General features: G+C 52.4%; 1 protein-coding gene across 3 annotated transcripts; it reads right to left on the bottom strand.

Moving 5' to 3' along the window:
• Nucleotides 1–1,009: 1,009 nt before the first annotated feature.
• On the bottom strand, nucleotides 1,010–16,033 carry LOC139594456 (uncharacterized). 3 transcript variants are annotated; one of them, XM_071436606.1, is made up of 5 exons: nucleotides 15,916–16,033; nucleotides 5,880–6,350; nucleotides 4,486–4,818; nucleotides 3,991–4,151; nucleotides 1,010–3,193 (listed from the first exon to the last, which is right to left on the bottom strand). In XM_071436606.1, exons 1-5 carry the CDS (start codon nucleotides 15,980–15,982, stop codon nucleotides 3,149–3,151), a joined length of 1,077 nt encoding a protein of 358 aa, XP_071292707.1. In that variant the 5' UTR covers nucleotides 15,983–16,033; the 3' UTR covers nucleotides 1,010–3,148. The 3 variants fall into 3 exon arrangements, with proteins under 3 accessions (XP_071292707.1, XP_071292708.1, XP_071292710.1); XM_071436607.1 differs by having other exon boundaries at nucleotides 5,880–6,347; nucleotides 15,916–16,031; XM_071436609.1 differs by lacking the exon at nucleotides 1,010–3,193 and adding an exon at nucleotides 3,202–3,858.
• Nucleotides 16,034–18,701: the final 2,668 nt, after the last annotated feature.

The following is an 18,701-nucleotide window of genomic DNA, read 5'->3' as shown; positions in this document are numbered from 1 at the left end:
AATCAGCCCTGAGTGGGTTTGGAGGTAAAAAGGCAGAGCAGAGAACACTCCAATATAAACCACCAGAATAATGCTGACTTTAGACCTGAGAAGACTGGCTTAGTTGTGGCATGTTTGTTTTGTTTTGTATGGTTGTGTGTTGGGACAGGACTGAAATCTCTGCAGGGTTTAGAGTTCACCCTCATGTCTTCAGATTACTCAGCAAGCTCTTTGCTAGGCTACAAAGTCTTTGTTTGCTCTCCCCTTGCTCTAGATCTTCCAAGGATTTGCTTTTCTAGATTTGTAGTGAGTAGAAAACAGCATAAGCCAAACTACCAAGTAGTTTCATTCACCACATTTTGCTTTTGCAATAGAAATCTTTAATACAAGCAATCTATGACATGAGCTGACTGATTTTGCCAAAGTATTTTAACAGCTAGGAGACTCTTAGTAGGTCTGTAGCAGAAGCTGGGCTTTTGAGCACTTACCTCCCTGCAACTCTGAGCTCTAAAGAGAAGAGTCCAAAACAGCTATAAAGCTAAAAAGAAAGAAGTATGTGCCTTTAAGTTTGCTTTGTCTGCTGTACTATAAAAAGAAGCATGACAGATACTACTTAGGTTTAGATTAAGCTGGCTTTCAGGATATTTCTGTAAATAAGGTTTGGGGTTACAGTTGACATCATGAGAATATCTCCAATCAGAGGCAAAGGAAGAGAGTCTAAAGGTGTAGATTAGATTATTTGGTCTAGTGTGGTTCTCTAAGACACATTTCATCTGATTTAACTGTACATATATTAATCTCACTCGACCCAGACCAGGAATGACCCTGACAAGAAGGAATACAGTCAGGGGGTGGTGTCCTTCTGAACTGTCAGAGCTATGGTTCATGGCTGTCTGGCATTTTCTAGTTATCAGCTCTGTGAGTCTTTGTGCTTCAAACTGCTGCTGTTTATCTATCACAGGATTCATCGTGATCTATAAAAGCTTTTCAGTTAGATGTTTGCAATGAAAATACGAGGACTGAGACACTCTTGGCATTTGTAACTTTATTGCAGAAAAAAAAAATCCACTATCAACATATTTTACAAACAAAGTTGCACTTTGGTGTTGGGCGAGTTTTTCCTCACCCCTTTCCCCTGCACAGCGATGCATGGGAAACCAGAACAACCAGCCTCTGCCCTTTTGATTGTGTGCAGACACACTTCCCAGATATGCCAGCCTGCACCAGTTCCAGCTAGGATGGAGTTCTATTTTCCACCACTAACTTGCCAACTTTGTGCTGAAAACCAGCAGCACCCTGCCCTCCGGCAGGGGAAACAAGTCTGTAGCTAGGGAGATCACTCTGTGCAGACAATGCTTGATACAAAAGCTTTGGAGCTGTGACAATTGCTCTTTAGTTCTCATGCAATCATAGAAGAGAACCAACCCTCTTCCCTATTTCACTGGGCATAAATACACAGATGGAAGGCCAAACTGAAGCCCAACTGCACTGCAGCCATTTGTCAGCCACTCTGGAAGCAGCAGCACAGGGAGGAGGAACTGCTGCCTTACCCAGTTCATCTATTTGACCCAGACCGGTTCTGCTCCATCTTTGGGCTTTCCAGGTAACTTGAGCTCAGCTGATAGGGAATTACCCTTTACCCTGCTATGACAACCACTAACAGCACTGGGGAAAAAAAAGGTACTTTTGCAAGTGAGGCCTGGTATCTGTCTTTGTGGGGTTCAGTGATGTTGCTCCTAAAAGGAGAGGAGAAACTGAGGCTTGTAGAGAAACGTGGCAGATAAACTCTAGCCCTTGTATCCTGAGGGAGCAACTGGCTTAGTCAAAAATCAAACACTCTAGAGAAGGCATGTGTTTCCATTTTCCTGCAGTCAAATCTGAGTTAGAAAACAGGAGCGGGTGTAATTACATGAAGATTGTCATGTCACACACACTCCGGTCTTCTTGAGGCAAGGGCACCAAAAGCTCCTCTGATTTATACTCAGAGGCTCTAGTCTATGGGTTTCCTTGAGAGGCCTCAAGAGCCTTGGATGCAGTCTACAGCAGTGATATTTTGAGGCAAAAGTGCAGAATCTAATCAGCATAACACCAAGAAAGGGAAGGGGAGGAAGGCACCTACATCCAGGATCTGTCCTCATGACAAGACACAACTGGCTCAAAAGACCAACATCAGAAAGTAGAGGAGCTCTGACCTTGCATAGCACAGGAGGGAGAGCAAAGCACCAGCTTTGTACAACTTCCAGCAACCAGATGCTAGAAGCAAAATGGGAGGTACCTGAGGAAAGGCTTGTGTTAGCCCAGGCATGGAAATGGACTAAAGCATTTACTGGGCCTGTGAAAGGATTTTACACATATGCCAAAAGCATCAAGTGTAGGAGACATGGTTTCCTAATTGTGGTGAGACCAAATTAGTGTGTCTAATTGGCAATAGACTGAGTCCTATCAAGCTCAGTTAAGCTAACATTATGTTCAATTTCCTCCCAGCAACTTCAAAGCAACATCAAGTAGCAGGGGCACTTCTCCAGTGGCCACAAAACACTTTTCCCTGGTTGAAGAGAAAAGGTATGCATCAGGAAGGAAGCAGAGTAGTCTTTTATCCTCCTGTAGGTGTTTCAGGATGGGTAATGCCAATCCTGGGGCTAAAGCTGAAACAGGAACAAAAACAAAAGTGCAAGAAAACCCCCAAAACAAACAACCTTAAAAATACAGAACAAGAGGGAGCCCAAGAGAACTGATTTCCACATCCTTGGCTTCCTCAGAAAACAGCAGTCTCCTTTGCTGGCACTGTGCTGACACCACCACTGTTAAGAGCCCTAGTCTGAAACACTAGCCCACCTCCTTTGAAGGCAGCAGCTACCAAGATCAACAGAAGAGATCCATGCAGGACACCATGGCAAAGGTTGTCTTGGCTAATTGGTTGCCACACTAAAAGGAGGGGACACCTCTTCAGGGCATTGTTTTGAGGAGAGCCTGGAGAAAAGGGTCAGACTTGGGCTCTGATTTGCAGCATAGAAACTTCAACACTGAACTATTGAAAACATCTAAAACCAAAAACCATCTGAAAAGGATCTTTCAGTTGTGTGCAAATCACAGCCCCTCATTCCTCAGCAGATCGTCTGGGACCAAGTCCTCAAGGCCTTTTCCTCTGGGCAGTAGACAGCCTGGTTGCCTAGTAGCTGTAGAGGGAGAGAGGGGTGTCCTCCATCATGTCATCCTAGAAGCAGAGAAGAGGGGCTTTAATGAGACGTCTGCACGGTGGCATCATGGTCCCAGCCTGGGAGACTGCTGTGCAGGCAGCACAGCCTTCTCAGCCACGCCTCACAGCATGGCATCTGCCCAGCCATCCACCTAAACGCTGTCACTGTGCACTTCCTGGATCTTTGGGCTGTCAGTCTCTCTCCTGCTGCAGCATTTGGAGAGAAGATGTGTGTGCAGGAACTGCCTGCCTGCTGCAGGCATGTGGAAAACTCTGGCTGTTGAAAACTCCACTCAGCTTGAAACAGCTCAGCTTGCGTGCTTAGCTGCGGTACTCCTCTGTTCCAGAAAGTTCAGGGAGTTATTTGCAGCTTCCCCAGAGCTAGTCCAGCCTCTGGAACCCTCATATATTTTTATATTCCCAAAGGGTCAAACACAGACAAACAGACAATCTCTCTGGAACAGAGCATAAAATCTGCTTTGTCACAGTTACAAAGCAAATATATCAGAAAACAGGAGAGGGCAGGAAGGTGTCATTTCAGGACAAGCCTGGATGGAGCTCTCCTTCCTCTCTCTAACCTCTCAGCATTCCCCTGCAGAGTGAGGGGAAGGCAGAGAGCTTCTTTAGTGCCCAGCCTCGAGACTTGCTGTCTTGACTCAAACCTTGGATGGAAGGAGAGGGACCTAAGGAGGAACAGGAGTGTGTGATCAGCGCTGGTGCTGCTGCAAACACCCAGAGGGCTGCTAATGAGGGAGAGCTGCAAAGCAGTCAGTGGCAAGGCAGCCCAGGTGGGGCTGGGCTGGAGGCAGACTCACCATGGGCAGGTCCTGCAGGCGCCGGAACTCGGTGCGGTTGTTGTGCTGGCGGTAGCGCAGGAATCCCACCAGGGCCAGGATGGCCACCATGACAATGAACACAGAGATCACAGTGATCACCAGGGGGTCAGCCCTTGCTTTACCAGCCAAACTGGGGAGCTCTGCAAGGAGACCAAGGGAATGAGGCCAAAGGAGAGCCCTCAAGGGCTGGAACAGCAAGGCTTTGTCTTTTCTGGTTCTGCTCAGTACAACCAAGAGACAATTTCAGGTAGCTCCAGCCCTTTGCCATGTTTTGTGAGAACAGGTACAAAACAATTACAGAATCTATTACAGGCTGGAAAAGACCTCTGTGATTATCAATCCAACCTATGACCTAACACTACCTTGTCAACCAGACCATGGCATTGAGTGCCACATCCAGTCTTTCCTTAAACATCTCCAGGGACAGTGACTCCACCACCTCCCTGGGCATCCCATTAAAAGCAGAGCCTTTACCTGAATTATCATCACCAACATCCAACACAGAAGTCTTCTCATGCCTGGGCTCCAATGACTGTGCCAGTGTGGGCGTGCTGGTGGGGATGGCAGCTGTGCTGGCAGATGTGGAGCTGGTCACGAAGGGTGTCACCGTCACTGTCACAGTACTGGAAGCAGTGGCAAAGGACGTGCTCCGTACAATGGAGATGGGAGCAGAGGAAGTTCTGGGCTCCACAGTGCTCTCCTCTGTGGTACCCACAGGGCTCGTTCCTGCCTTGGTTTCAGACCTTGCTGCTGTGGGCCTCAGGGTCTGCCCATCAAAAAGCCCTGACTGAGAGCTGTTAGTTGTTGCTGCAAAATAGGAACAAGCAGTTATTTCAAAGGATCCAGTGCAAGCACACTGTTCTGTGGGACTGGACAAGATGGAAGCAAGACTGTAAGAAGGACTGCTGGGACTATAGGAATAGCAGCTTATTGTCAACCCTTTGGAAAACAAGCAGAGCCTTTAGCACAGCCACAGCTGAGCCACACTATAACCCACAGTGCTTAGAAAGTCCTCTCAGTTTTCATATGTGCCAATCTGCAATGTCAGCCAACCTCAGCTGGGCCCACAAGGCCTGTCCTTGGGGACAAAGGACAAGCAGACAAGCTTAAACAACTTTACACACAGCTGGGGATCACCCCAGAGCAAGACACTGGGACAGGCCTCTCATCCCTCCTTACAGGGAGCACAAAGGGGGCCGCCCAGGGACTGGGTAGCAGCATCCCCTGAGGCTGTGTCAGTTGTCACAGAACAGCAGCACCACGTGACACAAGCCAGGGAAAACAATGCAGTTGTGCATGAACACCATATAAATAAGTGATCAGTCAGTATCTGCCTTGCGTTAGGGGTGTGTGACATCCTGGCAGGCCCCAAGATGGACAAAACTGGGATTGCAGACCCTATAACCAGTCCCCATGCTGCCCAGAGGGATCTGAAGGTAGGGTAAGGTTTCCTGTGGTTGTCCAGGTATGGATGAGCTGTCACTTGTGCTTGCCAATCTCCATGTTTTGTGTTAAGGGAGGGTGTGCTTCTCCAGGGAGGCTCCCATTGAGCCCCCAGCCCTGATGCCAGAAAGGCCCAGCTAGGCAGTGCTGCTAAGGCATGTTGTTTCAGATTAGATATATGAAGGATGTCCCTGCACACAATCAATCAGAAAGCAGCCAGCACAATTAACACCAGCATTAATGAGGTTTGCAAAGAGGATGCTGAACTAACATCTTTGCAAATAAATTGCACTGAACTGGCTCTGCTTTAGTGTTTCATTCCCTTCTTCTCCCTCTCTCCAGTTAGCAGGAGAGTGCTCAGACATTTCAGGTTGTGCATCCCTGAGGCAGGACTTTGTGCACAGGCAGGAAAAGCAAAACCTCACCCGGCCCAGTGTTCAGAGGAGGCGTGGGGGTTGCACTGCTGGCATCATCCGTTTCTTCAGTTGTGCTGAAAGGCTCTGTGGCTTCATGGCTGGGCTGGTTTTCTTCCAGAGTGCTGGCAGTCAAGGTAGGGGAGGTGATTTCAGTGCTGCTGTTGACTGACAAGCTCATGTTGTCATGCTCAGGATGTGTAACTGTGATGTCGGCAGGACTGGCAGTGGTAGAAGCCTGCAGTCTCTCTGCCTTGGAGCCTGCCATGGGGGTGGTGGGGATGAAGGCATCCTCCACCTCTGTAGAATGGGCCCCCATGGCACTGAGTGTTGCAGCAGTCAGGTTTTTCTCCAGGCCTGTCTGAGGAATGGCAGCAGTCACTGGAGGGACATCAGAGGCTTCCCTTGGCCGAAGCGAGGTTAGCGCTGTGCTAGGAAAAGGTGACAGTGACACCAAGGCCTCTGCTGTCTGCTGGCCCTCTGCTGTGGAACAGAGAAGTTTGTCAGAGATCCCACAGTGAGAGGACAAACAGGGGGGAAGGACAGAAATGGAACTTCTTTATCCCCTTAATTCCAAATCCAGCACAGGTTCACACCTGGGAACGGGATTCAAACAGCTCCTCTGTCCTCCTGGTTTTTGAGGCAGGGACCTGTTCTAGGGGACTTTTTCTTTACCCTACTGTCTCCCCAGTCCTGTGCTGTTGTTCTCTAGGGTCAGCACGACCAATCCCTCTATCCTTGAGCATCTTTTAAACGTTTTTAGAGGATTTGGGTTTGTTAAAAGTATCACCCAATACCTGATTCTGTAAGAAATTTAAATAAGTCTTTGGGTTATTGAGAAAGAGTCAAAAGTGGTGCTGAAAAAATACAAATGAGGAAAATGTGAAAGAAGACTCTAGCTCCCCTGGCCCAACGAAGCAGAGAGAAGTGATATTTAAAAAGACTGTGGATGGCAAAGGTAAAGCACATATTGTGAGTCCCCTTAGCAGTAGTGTGGGATTCTGCTGGAGGGAAAGGTGAATGAGCAGTAAGAGTACTACAGCTAATGGGGCTGGGGTGTGCCTTCCTGAGCTATTTATGAACACATCACCACCACGAAATACAACAGTTGTCATAGAAATGGGGAGCTACTCAGCCCCCCACTACAGCAAAAAGGAGCAGCTACCCTGAAGGGAACCTGCAGCAAGCAAAGATCCCCCCAGATCCACAGCTGCTAGACAGTGTGACAGCATACAGGAGGAGGAAAACCAAAAGGCTCTTACACTGCCTGTTCATAAACACAGATCCTGTGAGGGTTTGTCAGGGTATAAACAGGAAGAAAACAGAGAAATGTAGCCACATCAGGATGGACTCTCCAATTTAAAAATGTCTCATAGTCAATATTTTGACAATTTCTGTTAAAGTTTCTATCCAAACCACAAAGGACTGATGAGCTAATTACAGAAAAAAATAAAGGTACTGAAGCAAATCCATCATCGTGCCCCTTCTCCCCACAGTGAAGAAGCATCCAAAGCAGATGCTATCAGCAAGAAACATTCATCCACCAGCAAAGCAGCCCATTCTTATACTGTTTTGGGGAAATTTCAGCAATTTTTAAAAGCTCTTCAGAACATATAGAGTTATCAGAGCTCTTCTCCAGCTACAGCACTTAACAGGCCCTAAAAAAAGACACAATACATGGCTCTCTCAAGACCTTTGCAGTACCCTGACCAGCTGGAGAATTCAAAGCCCTGAGCAGCCTGATGGAGCTGTGCTTCCCCAGCCCGGGGCCCCAGTCCCAGGAGGGCTCCCGCAGGGATGATGCACAGCCCTGCTCAGCACATTCAGAGAACGAGCTCTCACAGGGAACCCAGCTGGGGCAACTTGAACATGAAGACCAAAGGCCTATGTGATGCTCCCTTTGGCCTCTCCTGGATCCCGATGTGCATGGCCAGAAGGTGCCTCCAAATAAAGCGAGCTGCTCTGCCGTGGAGCTCAGGTGTAGGATACACCAATAACACCTGTGAGGAAAAGAGCTGAGCTCTGGGTTTCGTGGAACCAAAAGGCATTGTCACCAATTGTCACCAAATGTGACAATTTCCAGCCCTAAACACAGCAGTGCTATTGAGCACGGGTGGGATCCCACCAGCTCCGGCTGCTGGCTGGGCACTGGCGGATGCTTGCTCAGTAAACACCCCACTGCCTGCTCCTGCAGACCAGAGACAGAGCCCTGCTGTCACCACGGGGTAAACAGGAAAGGTGGTGCTCAGGTGCCTGGCCAGGGGCGAGCCTGGCTATGTGCTGCTCTGAATAGCTGGCCTGTGTCCGGGACAGCCTCTCATGGGGTGGCAAGTCATGACTTGAGTCATCCTGAGGGAAAGATTTGTGGAGAGCCGTCTTGCACAAAGGCCTGAGCAACTCGGCAGCCATCATGCCAGTTTCTGACCAGAGAAGTGATAGGCAAGATGGGTGCTAATGTCTTTACAAGCAGCTCCATGAGTGAGGGTCTTTAGGAGAAATGGGTCTTAATGTCTCTACCAACCTCAAGCTGCAAAGTTCGTTGCAGAACCCAGTTTGAATTTCTGGTGGATGCGCAGAACCCAGATAGCCTGAACTTAGGAGGAAAATGGGTGATTTTATGCACAGAAGGAAAGTCGGAGGGAAGGCAGATGAGTCTGGGTCCTACACACCAGGACACCTCCCCGCATGCCAGGAACTGGCATCCCTGCCACGAGGTGCTGTGGGACAGGAGGGCTTAAGGGGACAAACAGCTCCCCCCAATCCAGTGCACGCACAGCTTCCTGCTGTCTGCAAGAGGGACAGCCAGAGGGACTGGCATTTCCCTAAGCTCTTCTCTCCGAGAAGCCACTTGGCTTCTTCCCACAAAATTATCTAGTGTCCATCACTGCGAAAGAAGATGGTTCCCGGGTGGATGGGCCGCTCTGGCTCTGGTGTAGCACAGCATCGTGGTGTGAAAAACCTGGTTTGTAGAGAATTGCAGAAGAGATTTTAAATTAGCAGGTGAGGAACAAGGGACTGTTTTGAGTATGGCAAGTGTTGATGGCACCTTAATTAGCAAGTCATCCAGCCCAGCTCACCCAGCTCAGGAAACAAAGGAGAGCCTAATCCAGACTAACATTCTAAAAATTCAAGACATTAAGAGATGATGGTGGGAAGATAGAAAAGGCAAGAGCCTTAGAATGGCCAAGGAAACAAAAGACTGAGTAAATCCTGATCACCCGGGGACAGGCAGACAAAGGATTCCCATCACCCATCTGTCAGCTTCTAAGGAGTAAGGGCAGCATCGAAAGCCAGCACAGTCACCAAGCAAAGCACCTGGGGAAATCCCCCAGAGGTGCAACTTGTTCCTTGTGAGCTGTAGGTGTTAAAAGGTACAAGCGCTGAGTTTTATTTCAGTTTCAATTGAAAATAAACCCACTCCTCCAAAGGGCCTTGCTGCAATGCCCCAGCTTAGTTTGCCAGTTTTATCATCCATCCAAAAGGACAACCTACTGCCACGCAAACGCAGCGCGGGGCAGAGGCTGCGGTGCAGGGGGAGAGCAGAGCACTGCTGCCTGTGCCGGGGCAGACCCAGCAAACCCCGCCCGGGCTGGGATCCTCAGGGGTCCAGCTCCTGCTCTGCTCCGGAGCTCGGTACCCAACAGGTCGGGAAAGCCCCAGCTCCAGCGCTGTCGTTGCTGCCCCAGTCACTGGGTGCTGATGGTTTTAGCTGTTTATCAGTTACCTATAGAGATGCAGGTCAGAGTTCGTTCCTCTGGAGTCTTCCTGGAGAAGCTCTGCTTCCTGCACCACATGCCAGGAAAGCCATAGCTGTACTGCCTAAGGCATCACCACAAGCTTCAGGAGACAGGAGAGAACCATGTCCTTCTTGTTTCAGATGCAAATGGAAAGAGTTAGTGTGAATGCTTCACCTTTTCTGTGATTCTCCAAGACCTGATAGTTGCAGCATCCCAGGACAGCTGGTAAAGGTGCACTCACCCTTGAATCCATAACAGAGCAGCTATGACTGTCTCAGGATCTGTAAGCAAGAGCTCTGACCATAAGAATATGTCTTTCCCTGATAGGGGACCAAGGGTGAGCTTGCTTTATATTTCAGCCTGCTGAAGCAGAGCTGGTCCCCTGGCTACAGCCCCACTCCTGCCCCGTGTCTGTGCTAACCCCCCAGGCTCAGCCTGTGCGTGGTGAGAACAAGAGATCCCAGACCACATTAGGGCAGGGCTGGTGGATTTGGAGCAGCAGCTCCCATCAGACTGTGCTGACTGCAGTGACCTCTGTCTGGGAAACAAGAGGGGCAAAGGAAGAGAGTGGTCCCAGGGGAGGAGGGATGCAGCCAACCAAGAAGCAGCCCCTGCCTTGGATAAGGGTGGGAAACACTCCCAGCTCTTTCAGGGAAGGGAGGGCTCTGAACATCAGCCCACAGCTTTGACCCCTCTCTGGCATTGTCTGACAACACTGAGTGATTTCCAAGTATCAACCCAAGCTCCCTCCAGCCCCAGAACAGACATGGTAAATTATGCTAAAACAGAGAGGAGTGAAGGAAGCCAGCTCTGCAGGAAACGGGGCCATTCCTGCCTTGTGCTCCCTGCCCAAGATTCAGGGCTGGGGCCAGGCAAGGGGCTGAGGAAGGTTTGCACAGGCAGGACAGAGTCACTGCTGTGCCAGTGTAGTCACACAGGGTGATCTCCATGCTCTGCCACAGCAGCCACCCCACATCTATTTGCTTCTCAGATAAAACAATAACATAGAGCAGGGCCTCAGCTGGACAAACCCTCAACAAGCTTCTGCCACAACCCTCCTGCCTCTCTCAGCAGCATCCTCTGCACCCACCTTCCTGTCTGGCAGAAACAGCAGCCTGAGCTCCCCAAAGGCCAACACCAACCCAGCTCCAATCATAGACTTGAACACTTTTTAAAATCCCTTTTAGGATGAGATGAAGATGAGGAAGCCCATGGCAGGCTGGCTCCTGGGGACTGAGGGAGAGAGCAGGGCAGCAGGGTGCAGCCACCACTGGGAAAAATGCGCAGAGTCCCAGGTGAGAGCTAAGCACAAAGATGAGAAGGATTCCCCCAGGATTTCAGAGAAAGTGCCCATGGGAGCAGGACTCCCTGGTGTTGATGTATCATCCTGCACAGGCTGGATGAGGACAGCACCTCACTTAAATCAGCTTCCTACAGAATGTAAGTCAAACCACTGCTCTGATTCATTGAAAAGGCACCCAAACTCTTCTACAATGCTATTTTGGTGCACTAAATGAATTCAATTTCCATTTAAGTGTAACAGCTCCACTCACAAACAACCTGGTAAAATGGAAAAATACAATGTTTAAAAAGTCAAAGTATAAACTATAACCTGTATGTATCAAAGCAGTCATATCTTATTGCTTAGCAAACTACTTCATTAAGTGTAGAAATTATCTTTTGTTGCCAGTTATTACATTTTATGATTACCAACCAACAGTAATTAGACAATCTCTTCAAGGAAAAAAAGCTTGAGTATAAATGCAAATAAAACCATATAGTGGGATTTAAAACCAAGGCTCTTCATTTCATTTAAAAGCAGAACTGGAATAGCTCCTGATTAGATACTAGCTGAGCCTGATCTCTTTTCCTGGAATAATAATAATAAAAAAACCAAACAAGCAGCAGAAGAGATTTCTGGAGCCCTTCAGGGAGGTGCGAGATGCACCCAGGGATGCTCTACAGCAAACACCCTCACGGTGGTGAAGCAAGCTCAGAGACAGGATCGAGTACAAGGGGCAGCTGCTTTGTAAGCTCAGCTCCATTGGGCACCTTGCAGGACCTCGATGGAGGCAGGGTGCCAGAGGCTGCATTTGCCACAGGCTCCAGTGCTCTCCCTGCCAGGGCTGATGCCCAGACTGTCCCCATCCCCATCCTGGCTGAGAGAGGCTGGACAGACTCCCTCTGCTCGAGGACTCCAGGCATGAGGCGCAGACACACATCCAGCCTTGCAGCTTGCTTGGGGACCACATGTAGCTCTTCATGGCAGAGTTTAATTCATTGCACCCCTCGTGGCCTCTGCGAGCTGCTCTGCAGGCACCAAAACTGGGGGGGCTGAAAAGGGGGTGCTGAGCACCCAGTTCAGCCCTGGAGAGCTGCCAGGCCAGGCATGCTGCAAAGCAAGGGCTGAGGTAAGGGACAGGAATAGAAACCAGCTCTCCTGACTGGAAGGCAGGTGGCCACGAGCAGAGCACGAGACGGGGGCAGATTAGATATGGGGTGCTGAGCGAGTGTGGGGCACTGGGGAGGGACAGCCCAGCAGCCAACCTGCCCAGGCAGGCAGGAAGATGACTCCTCAGGGCATCTGTGGATACCAGGCCACAGGCTTGAACCACGGGGAGACAAAAAGGGGAGGCAGTGCTACCACCTCAACAGATGGCACTGCATTGGGAACCAGGACAACCAGCCAACGTGGCATGGTAGAGCAAAAGCTATGGAACAGGGATGAGCAGCCCTGGAAACAGCACTATAAATGCCAAGCACAGGTACTTCAGGACTAGGAAAACCCATAAAAAAGCAGAGGAACAGCACAGCCCAGAGCACACAGTACTGGGGCAGCACCAGCCTGATCACTACGTGCAGGAACAGCACAGCACCCCAGGGTGTGACACTGCCTGGTCCTGCCACATGAGACCCTCCTCACCCAGCCAGGGGAGAGAAATGCAAAAAACTTCTTTCCTGCAGGTTTGCAGGAAGCTCTATCACTGATCCCCCATTTACAGGTAAGGGGGCTTATCCCAAATTTCTATGGCAGGGAAAAGGGAGAGCAGGCTGCCTTGCTCAGCTACCACTGTCAGAGCAGCCAGTTATTTTCCATGGGCCACATACAGCTATGGAGCACCTTGCTTGGCAGGAAGGTGCCTGGGAGACTCCCATGCTGTCTGGTTTTGTTCCTCAGTAGGGGCCTGAGCAGTGGTGAAGGCTCCTTCACCCAGAAGCTGCTGGGCACACCCATGGCATGCACGGCCTGGGAAGCCTGCCCTTCTCTGGGGTTGTGTAACCCCAGCAATACAGCAACAGCAGGGAGCTCTGGCATCAGGCAGCCTGGCCCTGCTTACCTCAGGAGTCACAGCTGCAGTGGAAGAAGCATTCACATCATTAGGAGAAATTAATAAGCCAGTTGCCTTAATAGCAGCCCCGTGTCAGCAGGGAGCCTACTCTCCAGTGCAGTGTGGCAAGAACTGGGGGAAGCCTGGACATCAGGAAGTTTGCCCTGCCCTGAGCAGCAGCCCCCAGGTCCTTCCAGCAGTGCAACTGTTGGTTCCATGGGCTCTGAGCTTGGGGGATGCATCCTGCCCAGCTCTGAGCAGCCCTACAGGGCTCAGGATGTGACCCCAGACTCAGTGGCACTGAGCCCTATGAAAGCTGCTCCAGAGAGCATTGTGGGGATGATCACAGACCGAGGGAAAACCCTGTGGCAAGAACAATGTCTGCCCACCCAGAGGATCTAGGTGGAAAGGAAGGAGGGACAGGCACTTCTGTATTATAGATTGTCCCAGCTCCCCTTTGTCTGGAGGGATGGGACCAAGGGAGCTGAAGGAGGTGAGTGCTTTGCCCCTACCCAGCAGGTCAAGCCTTCTTGGAAGGGCAGCAGGGAGAAAAGGCCCACCCTGCCCATGGGGCTGAGGGAAAATCATGTGTAGAAATGGCATCAAAGACTGATGGCATGACATGAAAGGTTGGGCTGGGAGCGCAGGGTCACACTGCTGGAGGAAACACCCAGAGGAGGGGACCAAGCTGTGGCTCAGTTCTGGGTGCAGCAGAACTGGAGCTATCCTGTAAGGGTGGGGCCAAGTCCATCCACTTGTCCTTGCCTTGGGCAAACAAAGGGAAAAAAATCACGGAAAATCGTCAGTGGGACCTTGAAACAGACACTCTGCCTACCTGTGTGCATGGCCCCGGTGGTGCCCACAGATGGGGCTTTATGTGCTCGTGCTGCTCCCAGCCCTGCTCTGCTCTGCTCTCACTGCTCGCAAGGCAGCTCGGCATGGGAGGGAGAGGCAGAAAAATGCCCAGACCAAAATTACTCAGGATTTTATTTGTAAGGCTGATGGTGCTGGAGGAAGTGGATTTCCGCAGGCAGTGAAGAAAGGCTGCATTGAGAGGCCGGGGTGGGCAGAGCACAGGAGAGCAGCAGCCTGAGCTCCTCTGTGGCCCTGCTGCAAACCCAGACTGGGAGTGGGAGCAGGCACTGCCAGACAGCAGGAGCAAAGGGAATCTGTGCTGGGAGCAGGGCTGAGAGCACTCATGGAGCTAGAGCAAGCCCAGCTGTGGACAAATTTGTCTGGGACTGCTGACTTTGGGGCTAATCTCTGGGTGAACCGATCCTTCCCCCACCACTGTCCTGCTGAGATTTTCTGGTGTCTCATTATGGGTTGTGCTTGCTAAGGGGCATTTTATTAATGGTGGCATCTCTTCCATCTATTTTCTATTTTCACAAAACATCTGGTCTTTCAACCACAGTTGGGATTGGGTAGTGAATTCAAAAGCTATGAGGGCAAGGGCCAGGTCAGCTGCATAGGTACGATTTCCCGAGACTGTGAAGAATCTTGGATTGGGACACTAAGCAACAAAGATCCCAGGAAAAACTCAGTGCAATCTTACTTTCTGGTACATTCTGTCAGTTTGAGTCTTGGACTTTGCAGCAAGAAGGAGCCAGCTGGGGCAAGGGGCTCCCTGGGGTTTCCCAGTGTGCCCAGAGTGTGAGACACGGGGCCAGAACATAGCCCCCGGCAGCTCAGAGCTCCTCCTCCTTTCTGCGGTGGAAATCCTGAATCCTTCCTTTGCCAGTGGCTGGTCACCTCCCCACAGCCCATCACAGCACAGCCACTCTCTGTGGGGAGTGCAGCTTCACCCACATAAAGGGAGCTGGTTTGGGACCGCTCCCAGTGTTTAGCCTCAAACCCAGCCGCATCCGGCACCCAAAACCTCATCCTGAGTGCTACTCTCGCTGCCGAAGCTCAGCCCCACAGGCATCTATTTTAGGGTTTCCCCAGAACTAATAAGTTATAAGAAACTGAGTTTCTGTGCGTCACCCCCTGGTCTCTATTGCTGCAGTAACGGTGCTGGGATCTGAACAGGGTCTGGCCAAGGGTTTTTCTCAACCACAAAGAAGAAGAAACACGTTTTGCTTCCTGTGCCCCTAAATTGCACAGTGCCTTTGTCACTACCAGAGTCACGAGGAAGGTGACAGCCCCCCGACTTGGGGCACACTCCAGCCACGCGGCAAAGCGCGGTGGTGTCGGTGGACGGGGCTGTCAGCGCCACGCTGCAGACTGCGCCTGCCCACGTGGGGACGTGTTGATCCCAGAGCAGAGCCGAAATACTCCCCGGGAGCCTGCCTGGGGCCGGGGTCTGGCTCCTGCTCCGTCCCGAACAGCTCCATCCGTCCAGCCCCTCTCCCCGCAGGCACAGGGCCCTGGTCCCGTCGTGCTGGGGGAGGCGGCAGAGTTCGGGCTTTGTCCGGGCTTCCCTCGGGGGGAAGCTCAGCAGCGGCTCGGAGGCACCGCGAGCTGCCGGGCGGGAGGCAGGAGGCTCGCAGGGCTGGATGCCGGAGGGGAGCGCCTCCAGGACCGTCGGCCCCCTCCCCGCACATCCCCTCGGGATCCCGCCGGGCGGGAGCTGAGCCCGGGTGGCTCCGCCGGCGGGAGCAGCGCTGCCGGCAGTGCCTTGTATGGGCAAGGCCGGGACCGGCGGCCGCGCTGCTGCCCGGAGCGCGGGGCTCAGCCGGGACCCCCCCGAGCATCCTTGGGCCGCCTCACCTGCGCGTCCGCCGGGGCGACGGCGCCCGGCTCCGAGGGCATTTCGCCCGAGTTCGGGGGGCAGGCCCGGGGCGCTGCTCGCCGGAGGAGAAGCCCTGCGTGGGGGCTCTCCAGACCCTTCTCCCGCAGCCCCACCAGCGGGCGGAGGAGCCCGAGTCCCGGCGCTGCCCCGACGGCTGTCCCGGCGCTGCGCTCCCCGCCGCGGCGAGACCGGCGGGATCCCCTCGGTCAGCCCCCCGCCCCGGCACCCCTCGGCGGCCGCCCCGGTACCTGGCAGGGCGCAGAGCAGGCAGCAGGCGGCGGCGAGGCGGAGCAGGGCGCGCCGCGTCCCCTCCATGCTGGGCCGATCCGCGCTGGCTCCGCCGGCGGCACCGGGGCGGCGCCGGGGCGGGCCGGCGGCCGGGGCGGGGCGGGGCGGGCGGCACGTGGTCCAGCCCCGGCCCCGGAGGAGCGGGGAGGGGGCAGCGGCCGGCCCCGTACCCCACATGCCCGTGTCGGACAGAGCGCCCTCGGTCCGGTCCCGATTCGGTCCCCGGCACCCTCGGTCCGGTCCGCACCGCCCCCACCATCACCAGTTGGTCCCCGGCACTCCTGGTTCGGACAGGACACCCTTTGTTCTGGGAATCCTTAGCCCAGGTTTGCACCACCTCATCACCCCATAGACAGTTATTCAAGTGACCCTAGACGAGGATCTCACCACCTCCTAATCTGCTCTTGGCAGCCCCAGTTGAGCCTGACACCCCCACTTCTGCCCCATGCGGGATGGGAGCAGCAGATGAGCCCAACGTGGGGCATCATCTTGGGGCCTCCGTATAGTCTCAGGCTGTGTCTGTGGGCACAGCCGGGTGCAGAGGTGCTCCAAGCACCCCTGGAAAACTTCCTTCCCTGGTCAGGGCTCAGCCGGGTGCTCCATGTGCCACGGCTGGTTTCTCAGGGCATCCTGCAGCCCCTGGGACATCCCCTGGTGTCACATCTCTTCCCGCCTCTGGGGGCCTGGCCAGCCTCATCCAGGCACCGTGCAGGCTGAGCCATTCTTCAGGAGGTCTGACTGCTTTCTTCTGGCTAGTATTTCTGAAGAAAAGGGCCCCATATCATGGCGGGCTCCCTGCTGATCCTCTCTCAGGCTGCTTTGTCAAAGGTGGGACTACAGGTCCCCCTCTCCATCAGATCCCTGTGCCGGCAGGGGACGGAGGAGGAAAGTAGAAACGGGTATTAACCCAAGAGATTTTGCCTCCCTTTTTCAATATGGAGCTGCTTGGTAGCTCCTGCTCTCAGTTCTGAGGTAGAAGAGAGTTGATCTGATACAGAACTGATCATGCCTTTTACCAGCTTTATAAGAAAAAGTAAAATTCAATCTTAGCCCCTCATGGGAAATGTGTTTCTAGCTGCTCGCTACTTACTGCCAGGAAAACTAGCTGTACCATTTTCTGGCAGAGGTAATTGTGCTTGTACAAATGTCCCAGTTCTAAGGGGAATTCTTTTAAGCATATTTACAGCTATGGAGTTGGTTATAGGAGTCTTCTATTACCCACAGAGGTTGCAGGGCTACCCAAGAGACCTAAGCTTCCTTTGCTCCAGACAGGCTTGGTCTCTCAGAGCTGCACTGTGCATCACCAGCAGCCACCTCTCACCAGCGAGGGACCAGGGCAGGTCCCTGAGCAGGGCAGGAGCTCCAGGGGACAACGGCACTGCTGGCTGTGCCCCCAGCTCATGAGCGTGTCCAATGCCTGTGTGCTTGACTCACTTCTCTGCTCTGGCCTCTCCCTGGAGACACCAGAACCATAATATCCACCTCAGCTGGCTTACAGAGGGTGGCTCACAGTCGTCAAGGTTACCGGTCCCTGTGCTTTAATTAAGCACACAGACACTGCACGGGGTATTTTCAACAGCTGGGGGACAAGGAGGAAGGGGCGCTGGCAGTCCTCAGAGGGGCTGGTGAGCAGCACCATAAATCTGGGCAGATGAGACCCCCTGCAGGTCATTGCTGTTATTTAGCTGATCTCCACACGTCAGGATTATTATTAACACACTAATGAGGTACCTTTGGCTCCCCATAGCAAGGAAGGAACAATTGGGAGCAAGAAAAGGGACAGCATCTGTGTGATAATGTCTTTGAGATGATACTGCCGATGTTCCACCCTGGAGAAAGGAGCAAAAAGAAGGGGAACTTTAACATCCCACTGGTAGACAGCCAGTGGGAATGGTTTTGCTTATTCCATGAGAAAGTTCTCATGGAATAAGCAAAACCATTCCCATTAGACAGCAGGCAGCAGTCCTCCATGTCTGTGTAGGCTCTTGGCTTGTTCTTGAGTAAGACTGTAAACACCTTTGCAAGCCCTAGCAGCATCTAGATCAGACAGGTCTGGGTAGCACTGAGAGTTGAGGACTTAGAATAATTTTGAAAGAAAGTTTTGTGCTCAAAACCCACAGCATCAACTTCTGCCACTGTCACACCTCCCTCTTGCAGTGGCTCTATTCAGCTCCCATCCTTTTTTGCCTGGCTGCCAGCCAAGTCATGGAGCAGACCAAAGATGATAATGTTGGTTATAGTAATTTAATAGGAAGAAGCAGATCATAGAAAAAAAAGTGAATAGAAAATAGTGGCAGCAAAAGAGCTGAGGGGAAGTAAGGGCACAGGCAGGAGGGATGGAGGTGCTGGCCCTGGGAAGGACAAGTAAACTCAGTCCTTGGGCTGTGCCCCCCAAACCCAGGGTATGACATAGGCTGAGTGTCCCCTGAGTGAGCAGAGCTTTGGCCTCGCTGCCACCATCACCTGCAGCCCCACAAAATCTGGAGAGTGATCACCAGCCCACGGGGGAGTGATTGCAGCAGTGGAGTCCTGAGCAGAGGGATGGCTCTGGGCACGTGGGTGGTTCACCTGGGCTCTGGGCTCATGTAAATCATTCCATGTCTTGTGCTTTGGCCTCTCTCCCCTCTGCCCTTTGCAGGGGCACTGGGAGCACAAGTGGTGCACATCTCAGCCTGGCCTTGCAGATCTCAGCAGGTCCCAGCCTGCCCCCTGTCCCCTTGAGGGGATGGGGCATGATTAGGGTGGT

Source organism: Agelaius tricolor, unplaced genomic scaffold, assembly GCF_023055355.1.
Source record: "Agelaius tricolor isolate 1412-34295 unplaced genomic scaffold, bAgeTri1.0.p SCAF_11, whole genome shotgun sequence".
Lineage (NCBI taxonomy): Eukaryota > Metazoa > Chordata > Aves > Passeriformes > Icteridae > Agelaius > Agelaius tricolor.
Note: the sequence above shows the minus strand (reverse complement) of the source record. Positions and strands in the feature narration are given on the sequence as shown.